The following is a 22,460-nucleotide window of genomic DNA, read 5'->3' on the forward strand; positions in this document are numbered from 1 at the left end:
ATACACACATATACACGTATACGTAAGTGCTCAGGAACACAGGAAAGGAACACAAGTGCTTCCTGTTGGCTTTCCATGGAGCACGCCGCTTTCCTTTCCTCTAAGCGCTCTCCTGTACGTCAGCCAGAAGACCTGTCAGCCCTTTCCCCTGACCGTGAGAACGCAGTGGACACCACCCTCACTAACGTCCACCCCGAACCCTGATGAGATGGACTTTTCCAAGAATAAACCTTTTCGTATGATAAGATTATTGCAATGCAAAGTCATCAAAAAGAAGACTAATTCAATGACAACCCTGTCCGGTTTCCAGTGTGTGACAGCACACTGTTATAGAATCACTGATGGGAAGAGTGTGATGAGCAAATGGATATTACACATGTTCACTTTGTAGCATTTTGTTTAGCACCGCAATAGACAGACAGCTTTACTACTTATAACATTTATAATATTTAAATCAGTTTTTTTTTTTCAAATGCTAACTCTGCCAACTCTGCTGTCTGGAGCTAACTCCGCTAACTTGTAGCGGGCTGTCTGAGCCAGTCATGGGATCCCTCCACAGTCTACATCACCAGTAAGGCCTGGACTCCGCTGCCTCCAGTGTTGCCTGTCTGGTGTGGCGTTCCAGTGGGGAGCTTTGACGCTACGCTAACAGGCTAATGGGCTAACAGGCTTAACTCCTGTGTGGAGAGACCTAGCCAGGGCAGGTCAGGGGGAGGCCAGTGGGTTAGCGCAGTGTCAGTGGCCCTGCTAGCTTTGTGTGTGATGGTACAGCACCTTACTGTAAGCTTTTTCCACTGCAGTGTACTGGCTGAAGGGTGAAGCTGAAGGTGGACATGCATGACATCTCATCACCATGCAGTTGATTGTAATGTACAAGATGAATATGTACTGGGCAACTTAATAGAAGAAAGTCTCAAACTGAACTGACTTGAGAGCAAGATAGAGACAGAAGCTGGGTTCAGTTAGTGTGAGGTGTTCATAAAAATGTCTATGACCCAGTTCCACTGCAGAGTTCCCACAACAGCAAAGCTAAAAATCCCAGGGCTGTTCAGCCTCACAGCACATGCTTATGAAGCAAGGCAGACATAACCAACTCTCAGAAACAGTCTCACTGTGGTGAACCCAATACAGCACAATTCAGCACAGTCCACAGCAACATGGGACAGCATGACACCGCACAAGCTAAACAATATATGAGAACACAATAACTCTCAACATATTATTATTACACAATAACACATTAAATGAGTCATTATCACACAACACAGAGCGGCTGATGGAGCAGTATGTCATCACTTGAGCTAGTGTGTGACCCAATCCTACCATACAAACTTACAGTCTGAATGTCTCAAAGGTAGGCAGGACAACATGCTTGACAAATAGTGTATTACGACACACAACAACAGCACATAACAGCATGGCATACAATATCACAATACATCACAGCATGCAAGAATCTTGGTGCACAGCATGGAGCAGTACAAGCTGTTGGAACAGCACATCATCACTCTAGGCAGTCCAGCCTCATCCTGTCCAAAGCTTACACTCCAGGCGAGGTGGTGGAGCGAAGCGGGGATTATGAGGTAATGTCCTGACAATGGAGTGGACGACATCCACACCACGGAGGAGAGGAGGACAGGAAAGAGGGGAAGGAAAGGGAGGAATGAGGCGTTGCGGGAGGGAGGGAAGGAAGGAGAGAAACTAGTGCAGCCTAAGCTGGGGCACACACACACACACACACACACACACACACACACACACACACACTCACTCACTCGCCGACCATGGGCCTTGAATCCCTCATCTGCTTGTGTTGGCCTGGTTTTCATTTGGTGTTGGTGGGTAACTGACCACACTGTGAGAACTGGCTGTGATCATGTCTGTTCCTTTGTCTTAAAGCCTCAGCGTGGTCAACTTCTCACCCCTCGTTATTTGTCTTTGTGACACACACACCCAAAGGAGAGCGCACAGGGAACATTTGAGATCTCTATACTCAAGCGTAGGATCACAGTTGTGTCATTTAAGATAATCTGTACATGAGCGTGGGATAGCAGTTGAGCTACTGCTTCTGATGTTTGCTTCTGTTGCTATTACAGTGTAGCAGATAATAACCTTGGTTACAACACCAAGATGCGTTGTGATAACGAGACCAGTCATCCTGTTTCTGTAACCTCCAAAGATTATCACACTCTCCTTAGGCTTCTGTTGTGGCCTGTGTAGGTCTCAGTGGATGTCTGAAAATAGCAAAGGAACCTTCTCCAATCTACCCCATTGTTTATACTATTGATACCCTCCACCCCTGAAAAAGAAAAGAAAAGCACATACTTCAGAGTTAATCAGTATACTCTAGAACAGTGTTTTTCAACCTTTTTTGTGCCACGGCACACTTTTGACACTTAAAATGTCCCACGGCACACTAACATCGTGTGTAAAGAAAAAAAAAACATACCATAGCCTAAAACTTCAAATAATACACAGATATGGCCTTATTATGGCTTCTATGCAAGACCTGCTCAATAAAACAAGCGCCCTCTGTTTCATTTGTAGGTGACTATATCTAATTTAATTGTTGTTATGAACTGGATGTGTTGATTCTGTGAATACTGGATATGGGGCCCCCGTTGTACAATGCCTGCATACCACAAATAGTGCAATCATACAATCAATGAGAGCATGTGGTTATAAATTCTTTGATGCACTAGTTGCTTTTCTGGACCAGTGAGTTACATTTGGGTAATTTTCTGCGGCACGCCTGATGATCTCTCACGGCACACTAGTGTGCCCCGGCACAGTGGTTGAAAAACACTGCTCTAGAAGACCCCATGTGCTCCACAGGCTTTTAGCGTATGCTAACCATAAGATGAGCACAGGAATGCTAGTATGAGTGCTCTCACACTTTTACAGCCTCTGTGGATTAGCGTTAACCACATTCCCATACCATCCGAACCGCAGGAACATCTCCACATTAAAGCATCCCTGTAGCATTAGAACCCCTTCGAGTTCACAGACCTTTCCTTTCCCACTGTCCTGCTCTGCAGACAAATCTTGGACATCTCCCAGGCCTGTCAAACCGCACGCATTCAGTCCTCCTGGTTCTCTACAGACCACATGAAGAATTGTGTTGTTCAGACATCCTGACTGACCCCCACATATCTCCCCCAGACCACTCTAGTTCCAGACCCGAAAGCCAGGGAACAAGTTATGTAATCGTCACATACTTTTCTTCGAGTGTTTTGCCCCTGCGCTCTCACGATATGGTCTAAAACGGTGTTCTTTTAACCATCGTCGGTAGCATATTTTTACTGAGTGGATAATTGTTGATTTTGCGCAATAATATGAAAGGCCATGTTCTAGTGTGTGTAACTGTGTGCATGTGTGTGTGTGTGATTGCAGCTGTGTTGTGATTGGCTGTTGGGTTCTGTGGTTGTTGTTGTTGGATAAGGACTAGAGCAAAGAGGCCCTGGGAGAGTTACATGTTTTGTTTTTTTGTCGTTGTTATCAGGTACATCACCCGCGTTTTATTTTTCCCCAGCGCACTCCTGTTTGTAAAATTTGCTGTTTTGACGACGTTGCATAACGGTAAACAAATCTGATTGATGCGTTCCATCAGAGCTGACGTGACTTTTTTTTAACCTCTCTCTCATGCCAGGCGCTGAGAGAGAAAGGGAAAGTTCACAGGCTGGTATGCACACACACACTTGTTTCTTTGGAGGCCCGATGGGCTGCAAAGTGGTCCCCTCCATATTAATGTTGGTCGGAAAAAGGGGGGAAGTGTCTAATGTTTGGATTAGATCGGATCGCGTCGGAGCAGGACCTCGCATACTATTCACGGAATGTTTGAGAACGTTCTGGAGAATTTAGGCCAGCCGGAGCCCCTGTTAGGTAACATTTGTGTCTGGAGGTCTCGTAAGGGTCGGCCTGCAGTGACGTCAAACCGCTACCTCCTGACCTCCGCTGGAGGATGTGGGGATGAGAGGGGTCTCGTCAAAGACTCCCCATGTTTGACTGGAGGAAGGGTTCTGCGTTTCCTCTTGTCTGAGCATGCTCAGTGAGAATGTTCATCCTGTGCACAGACAGACACACACAGGCCTTCCTGCAGGTGCTGGTTCTTCCCTGGCAGACATCTGTTACTGCTAATGGTCCTGCCCTGTCCCTTTCCCACAATCCTTTGCTTTGCCCAGTCATTTCCCTATTAATTGCGGGCTATCGACCTTACATAAACCTTTAGCAGGAGCGGGACTTAGCTGGTTGTAAGGACATCTTTGCATACTTGGCTCAGATACTCTCTCACCACATAACGTAGGCCTAATGTACAATCAGAAATGATGGTACATAAAAAGTCCTGCAACTCTGCTTTGGTTCTCTCCCATAATGCTGTTCTGCACAGGTAAAAGGTCAAGTGGTAGGCCACAAGGAGTCAAAAATCTGCAGGACTTTGAGAGGCTTTGAGCTTGACCCTTTGTTCTGCGGTCAGATCTTAGGAACATTACCCTGGAGTCATGCCCATGGATGCAGAGTGTGTGCGTGTGTGTGTGTGTGTGTGAGAAAGAAAGTATGTAAGTGTGTGTTTGCAAGGATGTGTTGCAACCTTCTGTAAGTGGGCTGTCTTATTGTCTTTGAGCAGGTCATTGTATTTTATGTGTGTTTGTGTGTGTGTAAGTCTTTGAGATTGTTTGAATTGCTTGGCAAACTTGGAATTATGCTTGGGTGTTGATATTAATGTCAATGCACTCGAAATGACATAAACCAAAGATTGCATTGTTGTGTGTGTGTGTGTGTGTGTGTGTAGTTTTGTGCGTGTGTCTGCGGTATGTACTGTATGCGCCTGAGCTTTGTTATGGTTGGGTGTGCTCCACAACCAGAGGTCAGGGTCTGGTTCTGGGACATTCTGTCCAGCGACCCTGGCCTGCGTCATGCTTTCATTTTTTAGGCCCCTGGCACTCCACCCCATTTCCAACAATCCTGCTGGTGGGTTACGTGAGCAGCGCTTTTCAGCGCGGCTGGCTGGTAGCAGATTTATTCTAAGCCCTCTTTGTGTGAATGATGGGATGAGGGTGCACTTCCCCTGTTTTAAAACTGAAGGAGGGTTAAGGTCAGCCGAGCCTCGTAGTTGTTACCGCTCAGATAGCACTTGAGATGGACCTAAGGTTTCTCAGTCCTGTGTCTACTGCCATCCATGCTGTGCTGCATTTCTCCATCTTTCCCTCCCATGAACACTGACGGATACTGATCTCTGCACGGGCATGATTGATTTATAGCACGCTACTGATTTAGCTAATTTAGCATATTTTAATATTTTAGGAGTGATATAATTCTGGAATGACTTGCAAATATTTAAATCACACAGATCTAGAATTTGCCTTGCCTGCCATTCATAGCAGTTGTTTGAGTTCATTGTCACATCATCAAACGTTGGCAACATTCTAATCATGTTGTTATGTTATGAATATAATGTTTGTGATTATACTCCGTGTACCACACTCTACACATCAGATTGATCTTGAAGATGGGATTGATGGGATATATGCAGGGCAGCGGGACTCCAGTTTAAATCTCTGATGCTAGTAGGTGACAAAGTGTCGGTGAACTCATGTCGGCACCTATATGTGCTTTAGTGACTAACTTGGATAAGAATATTGCTCTCAGTCCACTCAGTGTGCAAGGCCCTGAGCTTTCTAGGAGCAACAACTGTAAATCTCTTGTTTCTGTTACAAAATGTTGATTTCTTGTTTTTTTCTTTTTTTTCTTTTTCCTTCAACTAAGTCATGTGTCTTGGACTGTTGTCAAACTTTTGACAAATTGCAACCATGGAGGACAGAAATCCACTGTGACTGAAACAGGAATATCATTTAAATTCAAAAGAATCTGACTTTGTCAAGCCAGAGTGTAGATTTTGGGTTAGACACATCCTGTTCCAGTCAATGTCCATCATCTACTCTCGTTTCAGACCGCATTCATCAACTTTAAAAAAACAAAAAACAAAACAGGCTTCAACCTGTCTGTCCTCATCTGTCCTTCCGTCTCGACCAGACAGAACACACCTGGGCTCTGTAGTGTCAGGTGACCTCACCACGGCGGATGCCGGATTCACCTGAACCAGGTGGTGTTAAGGTGTGAGTCATGAATAGGAAAACGCTGCCACGCTTGGCTAGGTCCCCTGTTGAATGCACAGCACGCCCACATAATAAACGCCAGGCGCTGTTAAATGCTCTATAAAAAGCTATTTAAAAGACCGGGCTCTGATCTCCCGTTTAGTGCTTTTCTATTTTTTTTTTTTTAAGCTGTAGCTGTAACTCTTTGCACTGGTGTGATTTCTTTTAATGGAATCTGACTAGACTTCCAGGAGAAGTGTGAGTGTCTGTTTTTTGTATAGTTTTGGTGTATTATACACATACTTGTGTGTGTGTGGGTGTGTATGTCTTCACACCTGTGTTGGTCTACCAGGTGCACCGCTGGGGTGGGTATCAGATACCCAAAATCCCCAGTTGCCATCTCAGGCATCAAAGCCTCTTGTCAGGACCTAGTCAGGATGTGAAATCCTGTGTGTGTGTGTGTGTGTGTGTGTGTGTGTGTGTGTGTGTGTGTGTGTGTGTGTGTGTGTGTGTGTGTGTGTGTGTGTGTGTGTGTGTGTGTGTGTGTGTGTGTGTGTGTGTGTGTGTGTGTGTGTGTGTGTGTGTGTGTGTGTGTGTGTGTGTGTGTGTGTGTGTGTGTGTGTGTGTGTGTGTGTGTGTGTGTGTGTGTGTGTGTGTGTAAAGATGTGTCTAAGAGTGTATATATATGTGTGTGTGTGTGTGTACATATGCCAACTGGCAAAAGCAGACCTCTCTATTGAGCTTAAGGATGAAAGCAGGTATCGATCACACCTGATCCATGGCACTGACTGACGGGTCACATCAAAGCGCTGTGCAGAAATATGGGGGATTTATCTGAATCTATATTTTTTGGGAGAAGCTCAAAAGAATAATGGATCAAGGAGGTTTCTGATGATGACTGGAGGTTTATAAGTAAGGAGCCGCAGCTTAAGAGATGATTGAGGGTGAACGTCAGCCACCGTCTGAAGTGCTCTGTGTTTTTATTTGGGGATAAAAAGGTGAAGAGTAGAGAGAGAGAGAGAGAGAGAGAGAGAGAGAGAGAGAGAGAGAAATAGAGAGAGAGAGAAATAGAGAGAAATAGAGAGATTGAGAGAAAAAAATGAAGGGAGGGGAAAGGAAGTAAAAGAAATATGACATGAGAGAAGGGAAACACAAATGGTGCACACATGCACACACACACACACACACACATGCATACACACATGCACACACACACACCCACACACAGGCAGCTGAAAGGCTGAAGTGGGCTGCCTCCGGTTCCACTCATTATCCCTCCTCTCTGGTCATGGCGTTCTGCTTCTGCCTGCTGCCTCCTCAGGGAATGCCTGCTTTTCCACCTGAGAGTTCCCCTCCCCTCCCTTCCCCTCCTCTCTCCCCTCCTGCCCGACCCCCTCCGGACATGCAGCAGGGGTGCGGGAGCGGCGTTTCTGCCAACCCAGCTCTCTGTAGAGATGACTCGCTTCACCCCCTGAAAATTAGGAAGAAGCTTGAACTCCCCTCATCAGACTGGGCCACATCCAAGGCAGCAGATGTGCTGGTGTGCCCTGATTTCGGGGCACACCCTTTCAGTGTAGAACTGAATGTGTAGACAGGCTGTTGAGCGGTGTTTCTTTGAGTATTTGCATACGGTGTGTGTTTGTGTGTTTGGCTTCTCTGTCTATCCCCTATCTATTTCCTATGTGCGAGGATACTGTTTTGTGTCTGAGGTTCTGTGCCTAGTAACGGTGTGTTTAGAGGCATTATTTTTTATTTATTGTTTTTCTATTAATCATGTACATATGTCTTCCTCTGCATGTCATCATCTTCTCTGCCTGTCGTCAATCGTTCTTTATGTCTTTCTTTCTTTCTTTCTCTCTCTCTCTTTCTTTCACTCACTCACTGACTCACACACACACACACACACACACACACACATACACACAGACATTCTTACAGTCTCACTAATTTTCTCCCTCTCTCTCAGGCTCAGGGGGAAGGTGTTGTCCGCGTGTGTCTGAAAGAGAGAGGCCAGGATGTGCTGGTTCTCCAGAGGGTGTCGTCAGAGCGACCGTCGCCCACGACTACGGGAGGGGTGAAAGAGGAGGATAGCGACAAGAGGTTAGAATCCCCTCCAGTCTCTCTCCCTCTCTCTCTCTTGCTCTCACTCTCCCTCCCTCTCTCTCTCTCTCTCTCTCTCGCACACTCTCTCCGTCCTCTCTCCTCCTGCCTATCTCTTTTCCTGTCCCCCTCCCTCTCCTCTTCTCTCTCTCTCCATTCTGTCCACTCCCTCTCTCTTCTTCCCTACCCCTCTCTCCCTTCCCCATCTCTTTCCATTTTTCAGCTTCCAGCATTTATTCTCTTCTCTACCTGCCTCTCTCTCTCTCTCTCTCTCTCTCTCTCTCTCTCTCTCTCTCTCTCTCCTCACCTTTCCCTCCCTCTCACCTCTCCCTTTCTCCTCTCTCTCTCCTCTGTCTCACATTATCCATCCCTTTTCTCTTTCCTCTGTCTGTCAGTCATTTCTATAGTCTTCCTCCCATCTCTCAATCACATTCTCTCAACCTCTCTCTCTCTTCCAATTATTTGCATCTCTCTCTCCCTGGCTATCTCTCTATCCCCCTTTCTCTCTCTTTCTTTCCCTCACGACTCAAATACATACACTCACACACACGTTCACACACAGCCTGCAGTGCTACAGGGATGAATGTGACAGTGAGTGAGTGTGTGTGTGTGTTTTTGTGTGTGTGCGTGCGAGTGTCAGTGTTGTTCCAGAAGAGTGTGTATTTGCATGAGTGCTGGTAACAGAGGTTGTGTGTCTGCATTCATTGGAGACAGAAGGAATGAATGCTCTAGCTGCAGGGCAAGAGACAGAGAGAGAATCACTGTGTGTGTGTGTGTGTGTGTGTGTGTGTGTGTGTGTGTGTGTGTGTGTGTGTGTGTGTGTTGGCTGGTGTTGCCGCAGGAAGACTGTGTGTGTGGTGGCGTGCGTGTGTGTGTTGGCTGGTGTTGCCGCAGGAAGACTGTGTGTGCGGTGGCGTGCGTGTTTGGGTGTGCATGTTTGTGCTTGCCGCATGGACAGAGCAGTCCTTTGGAAGAAGTGTACTGTGTGTGTGTGTGTGTGAAAGAGAGAAATAGAGAGAGAGAGAGAGGTGTGTGTGACAGAGAGAGAATGGTAGAGAGAGAGTGTGTGTGTGTGTGTGTGGGGCTTGCATTAGCACTGACAGGACAGGGAGTGTCTTGAGCAGGGAGAGCAGAGGTTCTGAGCGGCCGGCTGGCTCTGAGCGCGCTCAGTCTGGTCCGAGGCAGCCGCCACAGCACGAGCAGCGCATGTCTCTGGAGCTCAGCCCGCCACTCAAGGGGAAGCGCCGCACCGCTTAGCCCAGGGAGAGGAGCCCTGGCCTGGGTCATGCTGCAGTAGGGGGGGAGGGGGTGTCCTCTGGAAGGGCCAGGACATGGGCAGCATGAGGCAACTCCTGGAAAAGCGTGCCACTTTAGTCGAGCCCGAGGAGGATGACGATGGTGGTGACGATGATGATGATGATGATGATGAAGATGATGAGGAGGAGGAAGAAGAGCGTGACACTTGCGAGAGCTGCAGCAGCTGTAGCTTACCTCAGGAGCCTGCTGTCCGCACTTTTGACGTCCCCTACTTTCGCTACATAGATGACGAGGAGGAGGAGGAGGAGGGGGAGAGAAGGGAGAGGAAGGAGGGGGCAGGGGGGAGAGAGAGAGCGTGGAGCTGTGGATCGCGCTCCGCGCGCTTGGCCGAGGAGGACTACCTGACCGATTCCTCTTCCAACTCTTCTGCTGTGTCCGACAGGTACGTGGTGGTCTCGGGGACGCCGCAGAAGATTCTGGAACACCTGCTCAGCGACCTGCGCCTGGACGAGCAGCAGGGGGCTACGGAGAACAGAGAAGCAGGTGAGTGACCCCTCCACTCTTTCACTCTTTAGTCTCTATCACTCATTTCTTCCTCTGCAGGACATAGGGGCTCTCCAATAAAACAACTTTATACCTTCCGTTAGTTATCACACTGTCTCAGTGCAACTGTGTTAGTTGAGAAGTATCTATATTAGATGCTATATCATATCGTGTGTGTGTGTGTGTGTCCACATGTAACAGCAGTTTAAAAACACAGTAAAACCCTAAAAACACTCCACTGTGTCACTAGAAGAACGCTGCCCTCACATTTCATAGTGGGTCCTCCGGGGTACTTCCTACCTAGTTTTTACACTTCAGCGTTACTCTTTTTTAGCCAGAGATACCTGTGTATTGAATATGCATTCCAGTCAAGGACGACGGCATTGGTAGAGGACACTTTTCTCTGGGTTTGTTTGATAACCAGCCTACTGAGTCCTGACCATCATTAACCTTGTGCAAAGAGTGACCGCTGGATTGGGGCCCAGAAGCCTTCCTCTGTGTGGGATTGGGTCAGTTGAGTTTACACTGGACTAGGAAGGGGTTAAACGCAACAGACTACTGGTGCACTGGGAGGAGTGTAAACAACCTGGTGTTGACAACAGACATTACATTTTCATTTGGCAGGTGTATAGATGAGCTGAAGATAAGAAAGATAATAATGGAAAATTATATTTATATCTGCCTTTTCATTTTTACTTTTTCAGAGTGTTTTTCTTTCTATGTTTCCTCTTTACTTGAGAGGTCAACTAAGAGCTAATAGATCTTCACCACTAATGCTAGTATAGCTGGCTAGGCTGACCTGATATGAACTCAGTGAGAGCAGTGACCCCATGACCTTTACATCAGATATGATTCGAATGTCCATGGACTCGCAGTATGCAGCAAAGTCTATCAGTATTCATCTGTGCAAGTGATTTGTTACATAGAGTTCAACAATGGAGGTAAAACCATCTCTGTGGGGGTATTGGCTTGAACACGCAAACACAAGCCGCTCCTTCTCTTTTGATCCGGAATGTGCCGGCATGTTGGAACAGCACATCCAAGAGATCTTATTTAGGAATGCATTTTCTGGCTTTCACTGTCCCTTAAGTCGTCTCTGTGTTTTCACTTCCTCGGAGGAAAGGTGTGTCTCCTCACATCATGCTGAGTTCAGACCTGTTCTGACACTGCAGGTTAATATGGTCTAAAGCAGGATGCTCTTGTTATCATTGCAGAACACCAACATAACTTAATCACATGTAATTAACTTACAAGTTTAAAGGCACACTATGCAAGATTTTCACCTTTATGAAGCCAACAAACTTGTAATAGGCGAATCGTTCACCTAGCATAGCTATACAGCATAGATGTAGAGTCCCTACCGAGAAAACCAGCCATGCAACTTCCAAGAGTGGCGCCCCGCCAAAACCTGCAAGAATCTGAAACATTACCTTGTCAGTAGATATAGCTCTTTGGAGATAGTTTTTGCCTGTTGTTAATCCTTCACCTCCACTACAAAAGCATTTGCATTGTGTAACGGGGATATGTCGCGAGAAGTTTGCTATTTACAATAGCAGAGTAACATATGAATACATCGCGACTCTAAAGAGAGCTCTAAACTCACCAAAAATACCTAAACCTGCATAGTATACATTTAATAAGGTTATATGTGCATATGACCATACAGTCATTGTGTTGATTTACAGAGTGCAGGCAATTTAGCAATAGGCTTATGACTAATGATATCGCTAACATCAGTGTTCCTAAACTACAGGAGTGACTGTATAGGGATATAGCATCTGTAAAATACATGAATGATTCTCAAAAAAATAAATATATAAAAACAGAAAGTTGGTAGAATTGATTTCAGAAATCTTTCAGAGAAAGGTCTGTTTACTAGTGTCAGTAGGCTACCTGTGTATACTACTGGGCTGTCCAGTGCCCCTGAAGCAGATCCCCCGTGCTGCAGTGTGCAGTGTGGCGTGCAGCTGAAGGTCAGGGCACTCTCTGTCAGGTCATTAGGATTCGGCCGAGGCCACTGTCCGCAGACTCCTGACTGCTAAACAGATCGATTCCAGAATGTTGAAGGCCAGCTGAAATGGAATGGAACAAAGCCCTGTTCCAAACCCTCCTGCTCTTGTAATTATTTATTTTTCTAACTGTGGAGCAGAGTGTGAAGAAGTAGCCCTCCACTAATGCTAATGAGAGAGAAGAGGAGTGGGAGGTAGTGTGATACCGTGCCTTAATTTTGTGTGTGTGTGTGTGTGTCAGCCTCACTTGTGCCATCCTCTCTCTTTCCCCCTGTGTGGTGTGTTCTTTCTCTCTCTCTCTCTCTCTCTCTCTCTCTCTCTCTCTCTCTCTCTCTCTCTCTCTCTCTCTGGTTCTGTCTATGCTACACGCCCATAGGCAGACAGTTAGCCCCTCTGTGCTGGTGCATCCTGTGTCTAATTACCGGCTGGCTCGCAGGCTCACTTAGCATTTTCCAGCGCCGCCTTTAACGCACAGGGAGAGAGAGAGAAAGAGGGATAGAGAAATGGGGGAACGAGAGACAGAAAGTTTATTGTTCACTTTTTAATGCCATAGGACGAGCAGATGGACCAGTGAACATTGTGCCACCCAACTCATAAATCAGGCAGGGACAGCAGGCCTTGCTGCAGAGCGCGTGCACACAGACACACACACACCTCATCTTCATCTTCTCTCTCTCTCTCTCTTTCTCTCTGTCTGCAGGACACACACACACACACCCACACACACACACACACATCATCTTCATCATCTCTCTCTCTCTGCAACACACACACACACACCCTCTCTCGCACGCACACACACACACATGCACGCACGCAGACAGCAGACTTCTGCTAAACATACCCTTGCAGATGTGGTCATAGGTGAGATGGGTGATCACCATGTACCCCAGTAGCCTGATTGTTCTCATTGTGTTCACATATAATAGCCTAGCCTTCAATTGTGTTCTCTTCAAATGTCATTGTGCCCAAAACAGTGACTGAACCAGACTGAAACCAAGCGAAGAAAATCACCTTGTGAAATGTCAAAAGTTATGGCCTTTATGGGATACAGAAATGGACTAGGCGTGGAGCTCCCTGCTAAGTAGATGGGGTGGAGTGCGTGTGGGGGGAAATGTCACACTGTTGGCCTGGTTCTTCTGTACTGACGTTCTAGAGCCATCAGGAACCGGGATCTAATGATAGCAGTAGTGACGTGCTGTGTGTGGAAAGAACATCCCGTGTCTGTTTCCATGGGTTGTTCTGAGTCAGCCGGTTCTAAGATGGAAGCCGGGGTTTGGAAATCAATACCACCATTGTGCATTTGGGACGGGTTCAGCTTCCAATGAGGAAATATGCTAAATATAATATGGAACTTGAGTCGGGTTTTTGGAGATGGAAGAATTGAATGAGGCCTTTGTGATTTTATTTATTATTTATTTTCCGGAATGTTCCCTTGCTTCAAAGGTAACATGAGGTCTCAAGTCATCTCCAACAGGGCAAAACTCAGCAAATTTGCAGTGTGCTGAATTAATTAGTGAAGTTTTGCTTGCTTGTGTGTGGGGGGGATGTGTGTGTGTGTATTTGTGGGCTTGTTTGACATTCTGAGAGTTTAGGCAGCCAAAATGAATTTGTTTTGCCCTGCGTGTCCTCGGGGAGCTTCAGAGCGCTGAATAATTTATTCTGTTTTCAGTGATAAAAGAGTGGCGAACCAACACAGAGAAATGAGAAAATAAAAAAAACAAACAAGCATTTTCCCCCTCCCCACTGTACTCAAAACTTCTTTTGGTGCCATTGGAAGTTCAGATACATAATGAAATCTGATTGGATAATTTGAAATGTCAGAGGTCATAATATGTTTTTGTTTGGGTGCATCCTATGGTAAATTTGCCTGTGCTGTGTTTGGGAGCAGGGGAGCAGGTGATCAGACAGTTTAAAGGATCTAGGCAGTACCCACCCAGTTGGCCTGTAGGTAGAACACAGAGAGCTGTGATCATCTCTGTTTTGTGCTCTGTGTGTGTGGTCTCAGATCTGTTTAGTTGACCTTTAGTTTTTGCATTTAGCCTAGAGGGATTGAAATCGGGACCATTTACAAGAGTGAAGTGTGTGTGTGTGTGTCAGAGAGAGAGGGAGGGTGTGGCTATTTGGTCAAAGGCATGTTTTCACACGCCATTGTGTGTGTTTGGGGATGTGCCTGAGCCTGTTTACATGGGCCAACATGTGTGTGTGTGTGTGTGTGTGTACACAGTGGGAAAGAATGGTTGAAGTGAAGCCTCAGTCTTTGATCTCTTGGCTTGACTGCATGTGTTTGTGTGTGTGTGTAGAAGCAGTTTAATGGAGAGAATATGAGTGCTAATGACGGTAATGTAGTGGCTGAAGCCACATTCAGAGCTAATGAGAGAAAATAGTATTTTTCAACCGATGAGGAAGTCTGACAGCGGTAGGGTTTGATGGTTTAATAGTGATCTGATTCAATGGTGAAAGGAGTGGGTTAGTGGGGATGTATTTGTGTGTGTATCTGTATCTGGCTGTCAATGTGTTAGTGTCTGGTGTCTGTCTGTCACTGTGTGTGTGTGGTGTGTGTGTGTGTGTGTGTGTGTGTGTCAGAGATGGACACAGCTGGGTGAGTGAGATGGTCCTCTAGGGGTATGGGTTGGCCGGCCGCCTGTGTATGTGTGTGTGTGTGATAAACTGGATGGAAATAGATATTCATTACTAGAGAGTGGAGGCAGGCTAAGCAGGCAGGGAGGGATGAAGATGAGGCCAGAGAATAAAGAAAGAAATTGAAAGATAAAAAAGAGCGAGCAAGAAAAGATGATTGGAGGTGAGCAAAGACAGAGATATGGTAGAATGTGCGTCATCACACACACACACACACACACACACACACACACACACGTTGTTCCACCACGCATTTTTTTTATTCTCAGCCCTTTAAGGATGGTTTAATTTAATTATGAAAGTGAAGATTACAGTTCCATTATTGATAAAGCCAGTCCCTTCCTCCAACGCCCTCTCTGTATCCCCCTCTCCATCTCTCCCTCACTCTCTCCTTCTCTCTCCCTCTCCCTCTCCCTCTCTCTCATCTCTCTCTCTCTCTCTCTCTCTCTCCCTCACCCCCCGGGTTCTTTCATAATTGATTCGCATGCTCGCAGCCCTGCATTTGGAGAGCATTTGGGTCGGCAGGCCGTCCGGCTGGTTTCCAGGCACTGAGTGTGATTCTGTGCCACGTGGAGAAGGGAGAGGGAAAAAACACCAGACTGGGGCTTAATCTGGGGTGATACCCCTGTTTGATTTCACACCCTTGCCTCGCGGTGCTGGGGAGATTACTCAGCCATGTGTGTGTGTGTGTGTGTGTATTTTGTATTGTGTGTGTGTATTGTGTGTGTGTGTTGTGTGTGTGTGTGTGTGTGTGTTCACGCCTTTGAGTGTGCTTTCTTTTCTGACCCCCGGGGTGTTAAGCACACACACTACTGCCAAAAGATTTATCTCTGATTCATCTGCCCTACAAACGTGTTTCATTTTCATAGCACAGCATTGGTCATACACACTCACTCACACTTGTTTCAAACACCTACACACACACACACACACACACACACACACACACACACACACACACACACACACACACACACACACTCACACACACATACACATACACACAGCTATTGATTTTAATTTTTTTGGCAAGCTGTGGTGATGCAACAATGATGTTATTGGATTGGGAAATGAAATGCATGCTGTTTATGTTAAACATGTACTTGAGGTGCCCTTTAGATGTCTGTTTCATAGAGCTAACCAGAGGTGCATTCTCTCTCTCTCTCTCTCTCTCTCTCTCTCTCTCTCTCTCTCTCTGCTCTCCAGAGATGCTTCTAGATGACTTCCTGTTGACCTACCTGGTCTTCATGTCAACAAACGACCTGTGCCAAGCTCTGTTGGGACAATATCCTTTCCTGTGGGCATGAACACACACACACCACATCACGTGCATAAACAGATAGACATACATACACATACACATACACACACACACACACACACACACTCACTCACACTGTTCAGTGACATGTCTAGAAGAGCGGGTGACCCCTGAGCTGTTAGTAGAGGCTGTGTAGTGAGATGTGCTCTCACGGCTCTGCTGCTAGTCTAATGGACTCACTATGCCAAGGCCACGGCTTTTACACCCCACGGGAGCACACACACTGAGGAAATACAGGTCCCTTACATGCACTTGCCGTCACTCTGGATATATATAAAAAAACGGACACATTGTTATTGTTGTTACAGTACGTGTGTCTTATGTGTTTTCATATTTGTCTCTTCAGTGAACAAATATATAAAAAAAAACTATAAGCACTAGGGTGAGATGTGTATACAGTATATTCAATTGAAACGGCTGTCAAATGCAGTATAGGTCAAATGTGGCATTGAGTAATGAGGCTGGCTGCACTGTCAATGGCTTATATCATATTATAGTCATCCATAGCAGAACATGCAACTGATTTATGAGCATAGTGATTTGGGGAATGACCTGTATTAAGTAGTTTATTATAAATTATAAATGTACAAAGTGGGATAATTTATATTTTGTGTACATCATAGTCGTTGTACATTTGTTAGTTATTATTGGGTTATTGTTAACTGTCTGTGGTGCTGAGTGTGTGCGGTGTCCTCGCTGTGGACGTTGTCTCTCCGTAACCCAGTGGCCCTTACTTACTGCACCAAGCGCTGCAAAGGCAAGGAGGAGGGAAAGGAGGCCCTCTACAGGAAGCGTAAGGTACTGCACCTGGTGTCGCAGTGGAGCTCGCTCTACAAGGACTTCCTGCGTGAGGAGGAGCACGTCAAGCTCTTCATGAAGGTGAGGGAGTGAAAGACACACACACACACACACACACACACACACACACACACACACACACACACACACACACACACACACACACAGGCTCACATACACATTAACCTAAAGATTTATTTGAGCAAAATACTTTGTGAACTGAGTCAGTTCACTGTGTAACTTGATCTCAACATGCAACACCAGTAAGTGACATCTCAGGCATCTTGTTCACCCCAGAGGCAAATATTTGTCTTTGGATTTTTTGAGGTTAGGGGGGTCAGAGGCAAACAGCCAGGCGGCTTTTTACACTGCAATTATTACTTGTCACCATCAGTGTGAATGGAATGTGACCAAACACACGCTCACAGACACACACACGCACGCACGCACACACACACACACACACACGCACACGTTACATAGAGGCCTGACGAATTGAAGTTCAATGTAATGAGTTCTAGCTACCAACATCTATCACTTAGATGTCAACTTTAAGAGGGCCCTGTTGGACTAGTTTTTTTGGGTGCAAGAGGGAAATGTTCAATCTTACACACAGGTGGAGTATACAAGACGTTTTTCGCTATACCCTGTCAGTGTCACTATCTTTGTCCATCATTTGGAATGGGTGGGCACTTATTTTTCAATATCAATTAGTGGTTTGAGATTTTAAAGCAGAATGCTGGTTTGGAACAGGTCATCTTGCTAGTGCAGAGTGGGTGAAATACTGCTACCTACCCTGCATAAGTTACTGGGGCGTGAATGGATTAGATGGGTCTTTTTGCTTTAGTCGTGTGTGTGTGTGTGTGTGTGTGTGTGTGTGTGTGTGTGTGTGTGTGTGTGTGTGTGTGTGTGTGTGTGTGTGTGTGTGTGTGTGTGTGTGTGTGTGTGTGTGTGTGTGTGTGTGTGTGTGTGTGTGTGTGTGTGTGTGCTGTTAGCGGTGGGTAGCCAAGCGCTCCATTGACTACTGCCCCAGTCTCTCCTGCAGGGGTCAGGTAGATTAGCAGACGCCCTGAAGGGCCAGATCCACAGCCACACTCAGGCAACCTGATGTCTCATAATCGTCTTTCTCTTCACCCTTTCTTTGGCTCTCTTCTTGCTCATTCCTTTTCTCTCTCTTCCTCTCTCTTCTCTCTCTTCCATCCTCACACTCTCCCACTCTCCATTTTACCACTTCTCTCTCTCCCTCTCCCTCTTTCTCTCTCCCTCTCCTTTCTCTTTCTATGTCTCTTGATGTGTTCACGCACGTGTTCAGCCCTAAGCCCTGCACCAATGTGGCCATCAGAAAACAGTTGAGTGTGATCCATGGGGCTTAAGCCCATTAAAGGCTGTTCATTAGGTAGTGAAATCTGAGAAAGTTGTTGTGGCTCATTAATGAAAACTGAGCCCAGAGCGTGGGTTGCTTTTTTGTGTTTGTGGATCTGTGTGTGTGTGTGTTTGGGTTTGTATGTGTGTGTGTGCATTTTGTGTGTCTCTTTTGTGTGTTTGTGTATAAGAGTGTGTGTGTGTGTGTGTGTGTGTGTGTGTGTGTGTGTGTGTGTGTGTGGAGTAAACAGCCATGCAGTGTTTGAACAGATGGCTGTGTGCTGCTGCTGCTGCTGTGATAAGAGGTATCTGCTTCACAGCTCTTCCTCCACACCCAGGTCACACAAATGCAAAGAGATGCTTTCATTTAGTTGCCATTCTCCCCCTCGCTAAACCAAATCAATCCCTTCAAAACCTATGTGTTGGCATTTCTCACACACACACACACACACACACTCTTTTTCTTTCTCTTTCACTCGCTCACACATACACAGACATGCACGCTCACACACTCTCTTTTTTCTCCGCTCTCTCTCTCTCTCACACACACACACACACACACACACCTCACATTGCTATGTCCTGTCCCAACCTGCCCGTTCCAGTCAAGAAAGGCTGCCATGGCAACCATTCTGCCACATCCGTGACGAGCTATTCAAGGGTCTCCGGTGTAGATTATTACATGTGCACAGAGTTAGTATCCCAGGTGATAGTTGCCTAGTAACAGGCGTGAGGGGGCCTGGCTGGTTCTGTGAGGTCAGTGAGAGAGAGAGGGATAGAGAGAGGGAGAAAGACAGAGAGAGAGGAAGAGAGATAGAGAGGAAGAATGAGACTAAGAATGAGAAGAGATTGACTGATCAAAACAATTAAATTGAATGAGACTGTGAGAGAGAGAGAGATTAAATCGAACCTACATCTGTACATATCCTCACACACACTGATATATCTCTAGCCACACACATGCATACCCTCACTACCCTCTGTTTAAAAATGAAATTACATTACGATCATTCATACTATAGGCTGCCTATATAAATGTCCGTTTAGGCACATAATTCGCTGAAACATTCCTTGTCTGTTGTTACGTCCATGTCTTATACCTGTATGTTCAACGTATGTAATAATTGCTTTGGCAATACAAATGTCTAACTATTTGTCATGCCAATAAAGCACTTTTGAATTGAATTGAATTGAGAGAGAGAGAGAGAGAGTTATTCTCTTCTGAAGTGAGGTGGTATGAGGCCATAATGGTTACCATTACCCAACACAGTCATGCAGAATATGACTGTGAATCTCGAATGGGGGAATGGGGGGGGGGTAGTTGTACATGCACATGCCTACATATTGTGTGTGTGAATGTGTGTGTGTGTGTGAGAGAGGGGGGGGGGGTGTTTGTGGATGTGTAAGTGTTGTGTTTGCATGTTTTCCCAGAGATGCATTAAGGCACAGTCATGTCCTTGATTCATGCGTGGTGATATACTGCCCTTCTTATTACCCTCCGTGTATGCAAGCACATTTATTTGAACATAAACACATGCACCCTCATGCACACACACACACACACACCATCAGTCACACACACACACACTGTCGCAGCACTTTATGGGTCGTCAGTTCTGTGTATAAATCTCTCTCCCTCTCCTTCTCTCTTTATCCCTCTATTTCACCCTTTCTCCCCCCCCTCTCTCTCTCTCTGTCCTTCTCTATACATTCCCTGCAGACTCTGTACCGCTATGTGCTGGAGGATGTCTATGAGTTCCCCACCTTGGAGAAGGACCTGAAGGAATTCCAGAAGCTTCTTAGGCGTCGACAGTGAGTGTCACACCCCCACACACTTTCTCGGCCCTTCTCTTACGCACACACACACACACACACACACAGTTGTTGTCCAAACAGAGAACCACACTGTACAGTCCAAAACAAGTGGCCTCTGTGTCCATCACCATGGCCATTCAGGCGGCCCAAGCTGCGGCTCGTCTCTCTCAGTATCCTCAGGTGGCAGGGCCATACAGACACATCCATTTGTTCATTCAGACAGAGGGAGAGACAGACAGGGCATTACGGAGACGGACAGATTTATGGATCTGTTTGAGACGAAGGTTGTTGGTATGCCAGTTCCTAAAAAAAAAAGTCTGTCATCGTCTTTGTTTTAGTCACGTGTTCTCTGGTGTCAAGGGGAAAGATTCAAAAGCAGAAAACGAGAAAAACGTCGCACAGTTCCCTTCACTAGAAGCTGCCAAATGTGTCCATTTAGGACGTGTCCTTTCAGTAAAGACAATTTAATTTAAGGAGTGCCTTGGTTTGGTGACTTGACTTTTCTCACACCTTTTTGTCTTTTGAGACTTATGGATCTCATGAGAGAGGCATGAGGATGACTGAATGGAGTATGGAGGGTAACCGACCACTGAGGCGTCCCTTGTTTGTTTGTTTGTTTGTTTGTTTGTTTATACCATGTGCCATACAGTAGCAGTTGTTTGCCATTGTGATGCATAGATGTATGAGACCATATAGATGTATATGGATCAATGCCATGAGTACATTCATTAGAGCTGCGTATGTGTATGTACCTCAGGGTGTCTTCACAGATCATGCACAGACTTGCTCTCCGTCTCAGTGTAAGAGAGTCATTATTTAGAGCCGTGATGAATTGACAGTAAGTAACTTCTCAATGTGGTCCCAGCCCCCATTATCCACACAGAGGCGCCCCATGCGAAGGTCAAGTGTTGTGCGTTTTCCCCTGAACCGGGTCAAAGGTCAACTGAGGCCCCTTTCTTTCTGCGGCTACGCTAAGGTGCCGAGTGCTCAGGGGAAAGAGTGGAGCCGCTTAACGTCATTAGGTCTCCATCACATACCCTCTAATTGGTGGAACTGCCAGCGTATGGACGCCAGGGGCCGGGGCAGATGGGTAATCACACATGTCGACGGCACTCCCTGATAGATATCTCCACTGTGTGTGTGTGTGTGTGTGTGTGTGATCGGTGTGAGCTGCCCCCCGCATGTTCTCCCTTTTATGAGGCTGTTAGGGAGAGGAGAACGGCATCCATCGTTCATCGCTCGTTTAACGGAATGCGTGCCGGCATATTGCCTAATTGTATCCCAGGTCATGCGCCCCACACACCACACACACACACCTACACACACACACACACACACACACACACACACACACACACACACCGCGCCACGACAGGTGTCCCAGAGTGCACTTGGGGGGGAATTCTTTTCCCTTTTGATCCGCCAGAGAGGGGAAGCATTCAGAGGCTCAGCTTCCCGCTGCTTGAGCGAGAGAATCTGGGTCCTTAAATAACCTTTGACCCTAGCAGTGCCAGAGGCCATGGAGACACTACAGTTTAATTGGGAGCGAGCAGCAGATTACAGCAGCAGAGTCCAATTGGATAAAGGGCTGGGTGGAATTGCCTGATGTAAACTTGGAAGTAAAGGAGAGAGAGAGAGAGAGAGAGAGAGAGAGATCACTGTTAGAGTTTGTGGCAAGAATTTTGAAGATGGACTGTAGAAATGCAAAGATTTCAAATGCTTTAATCCTTTCACATTATTAGATGTTAGACTATGTCTTGTTTTTATTCAGCGAGTTGAATGAAGATTGCAGCAGCGCAATAAGTCTAGTGTGTGACTGTTGTGGTCACTCTCGTCTGAACAAACATGGCAGGCTATTAATTTGTAAGCAAACCCATTCAAACCAGAGCTATTAAATGGTGGTAGTAGCCCCTGCAGTCTGGTTCTGGCCTGTTTAACCCGAGTTTCCTCTACTGTTCCCATAAACCATAAACCTCAACACACACACACACACACACACACACACACACACACACACACACACACACACACACGCACACACGCACACACACACACACACACTCACACAGGACATGGCCATCCATCAGTTGTGCTTCCTCTGCCACAGAGGCCTAGCTGAGCGATGGGCTCAGTCTACTGGGAGAGATCAGAGCGATTGACCGTAATGCACTACATTCCTCTAAACTGACATCAATGCCACACACAACTGACAGACACACACACGCACACACACACACATGTACTGTATACACACACACAAAGTATGTATGTCTGCATACACACAATGCATACAAATATGTACAAATTACACTTATACATGCCTACAAATGAGCATGCACACACACACACACACACACACACACACACACACACACACACACACACACACACACACACACACAAACAGACACTTACACAGATGCAGATGCATGCACACATGCAAATGCATACAAATGCATGTGTCCCCACACAAATGCAAGATTGGCCAGACTTAAGGTGCATTGTGGCCAGAGTGGACAGTGA

The 22,460-nt window shown here is 46.3% G+C and overlaps 1 protein-coding gene across 2 annotated transcripts in view; it reads left to right on the forward strand.

Annotated features, from left to right (window-relative positions):
• The window catches only part of rapgef5a (Rap guanine nucleotide exchange factor (GEF) 5a), a 78,276-nt gene that overhangs the window by 44,574 nt on the left and 11,242 nt on the right, over window positions 1-22,460 (forward strand). For both annotated transcript variants that reach the window (XM_076302144.1, XM_076302145.1), the window contains exons 10-14: window positions 8,059-8,192; window positions 9,892-9,992; window positions 15,848-15,926; window positions 16,697-16,841; window positions 19,843-19,934. In XM_076302144.1, the coding sequence (XP_076158259.1) occupies window positions 8,059-8,192; window positions 9,892-9,992; window positions 15,848-15,926; window positions 16,697-16,841; window positions 19,843-19,934 (551 nt within the window). The remainder of the gene's footprint in view (window positions 1-8,058; window positions 8,193-9,891; window positions 9,993-15,847; window positions 15,927-16,696; window positions 16,842-19,842; window positions 19,935-22,460) is intronic.

This window comes from Alosa pseudoharengus, unplaced genomic scaffold (assembly GCF_046254945.1).
Source record: "Alosa pseudoharengus isolate Yale_2024_CS ecotype anadromous, Long Island Sound unplaced genomic scaffold, YU_APseudo_1.1 YU_APseudo_1.1_scf_23, whole genome shotgun sequence".
Taxonomy (NCBI): domain Eukaryota; kingdom Metazoa; phylum Chordata; class Actinopteri; order Clupeiformes; family Clupeidae; genus Alosa; species Alosa pseudoharengus.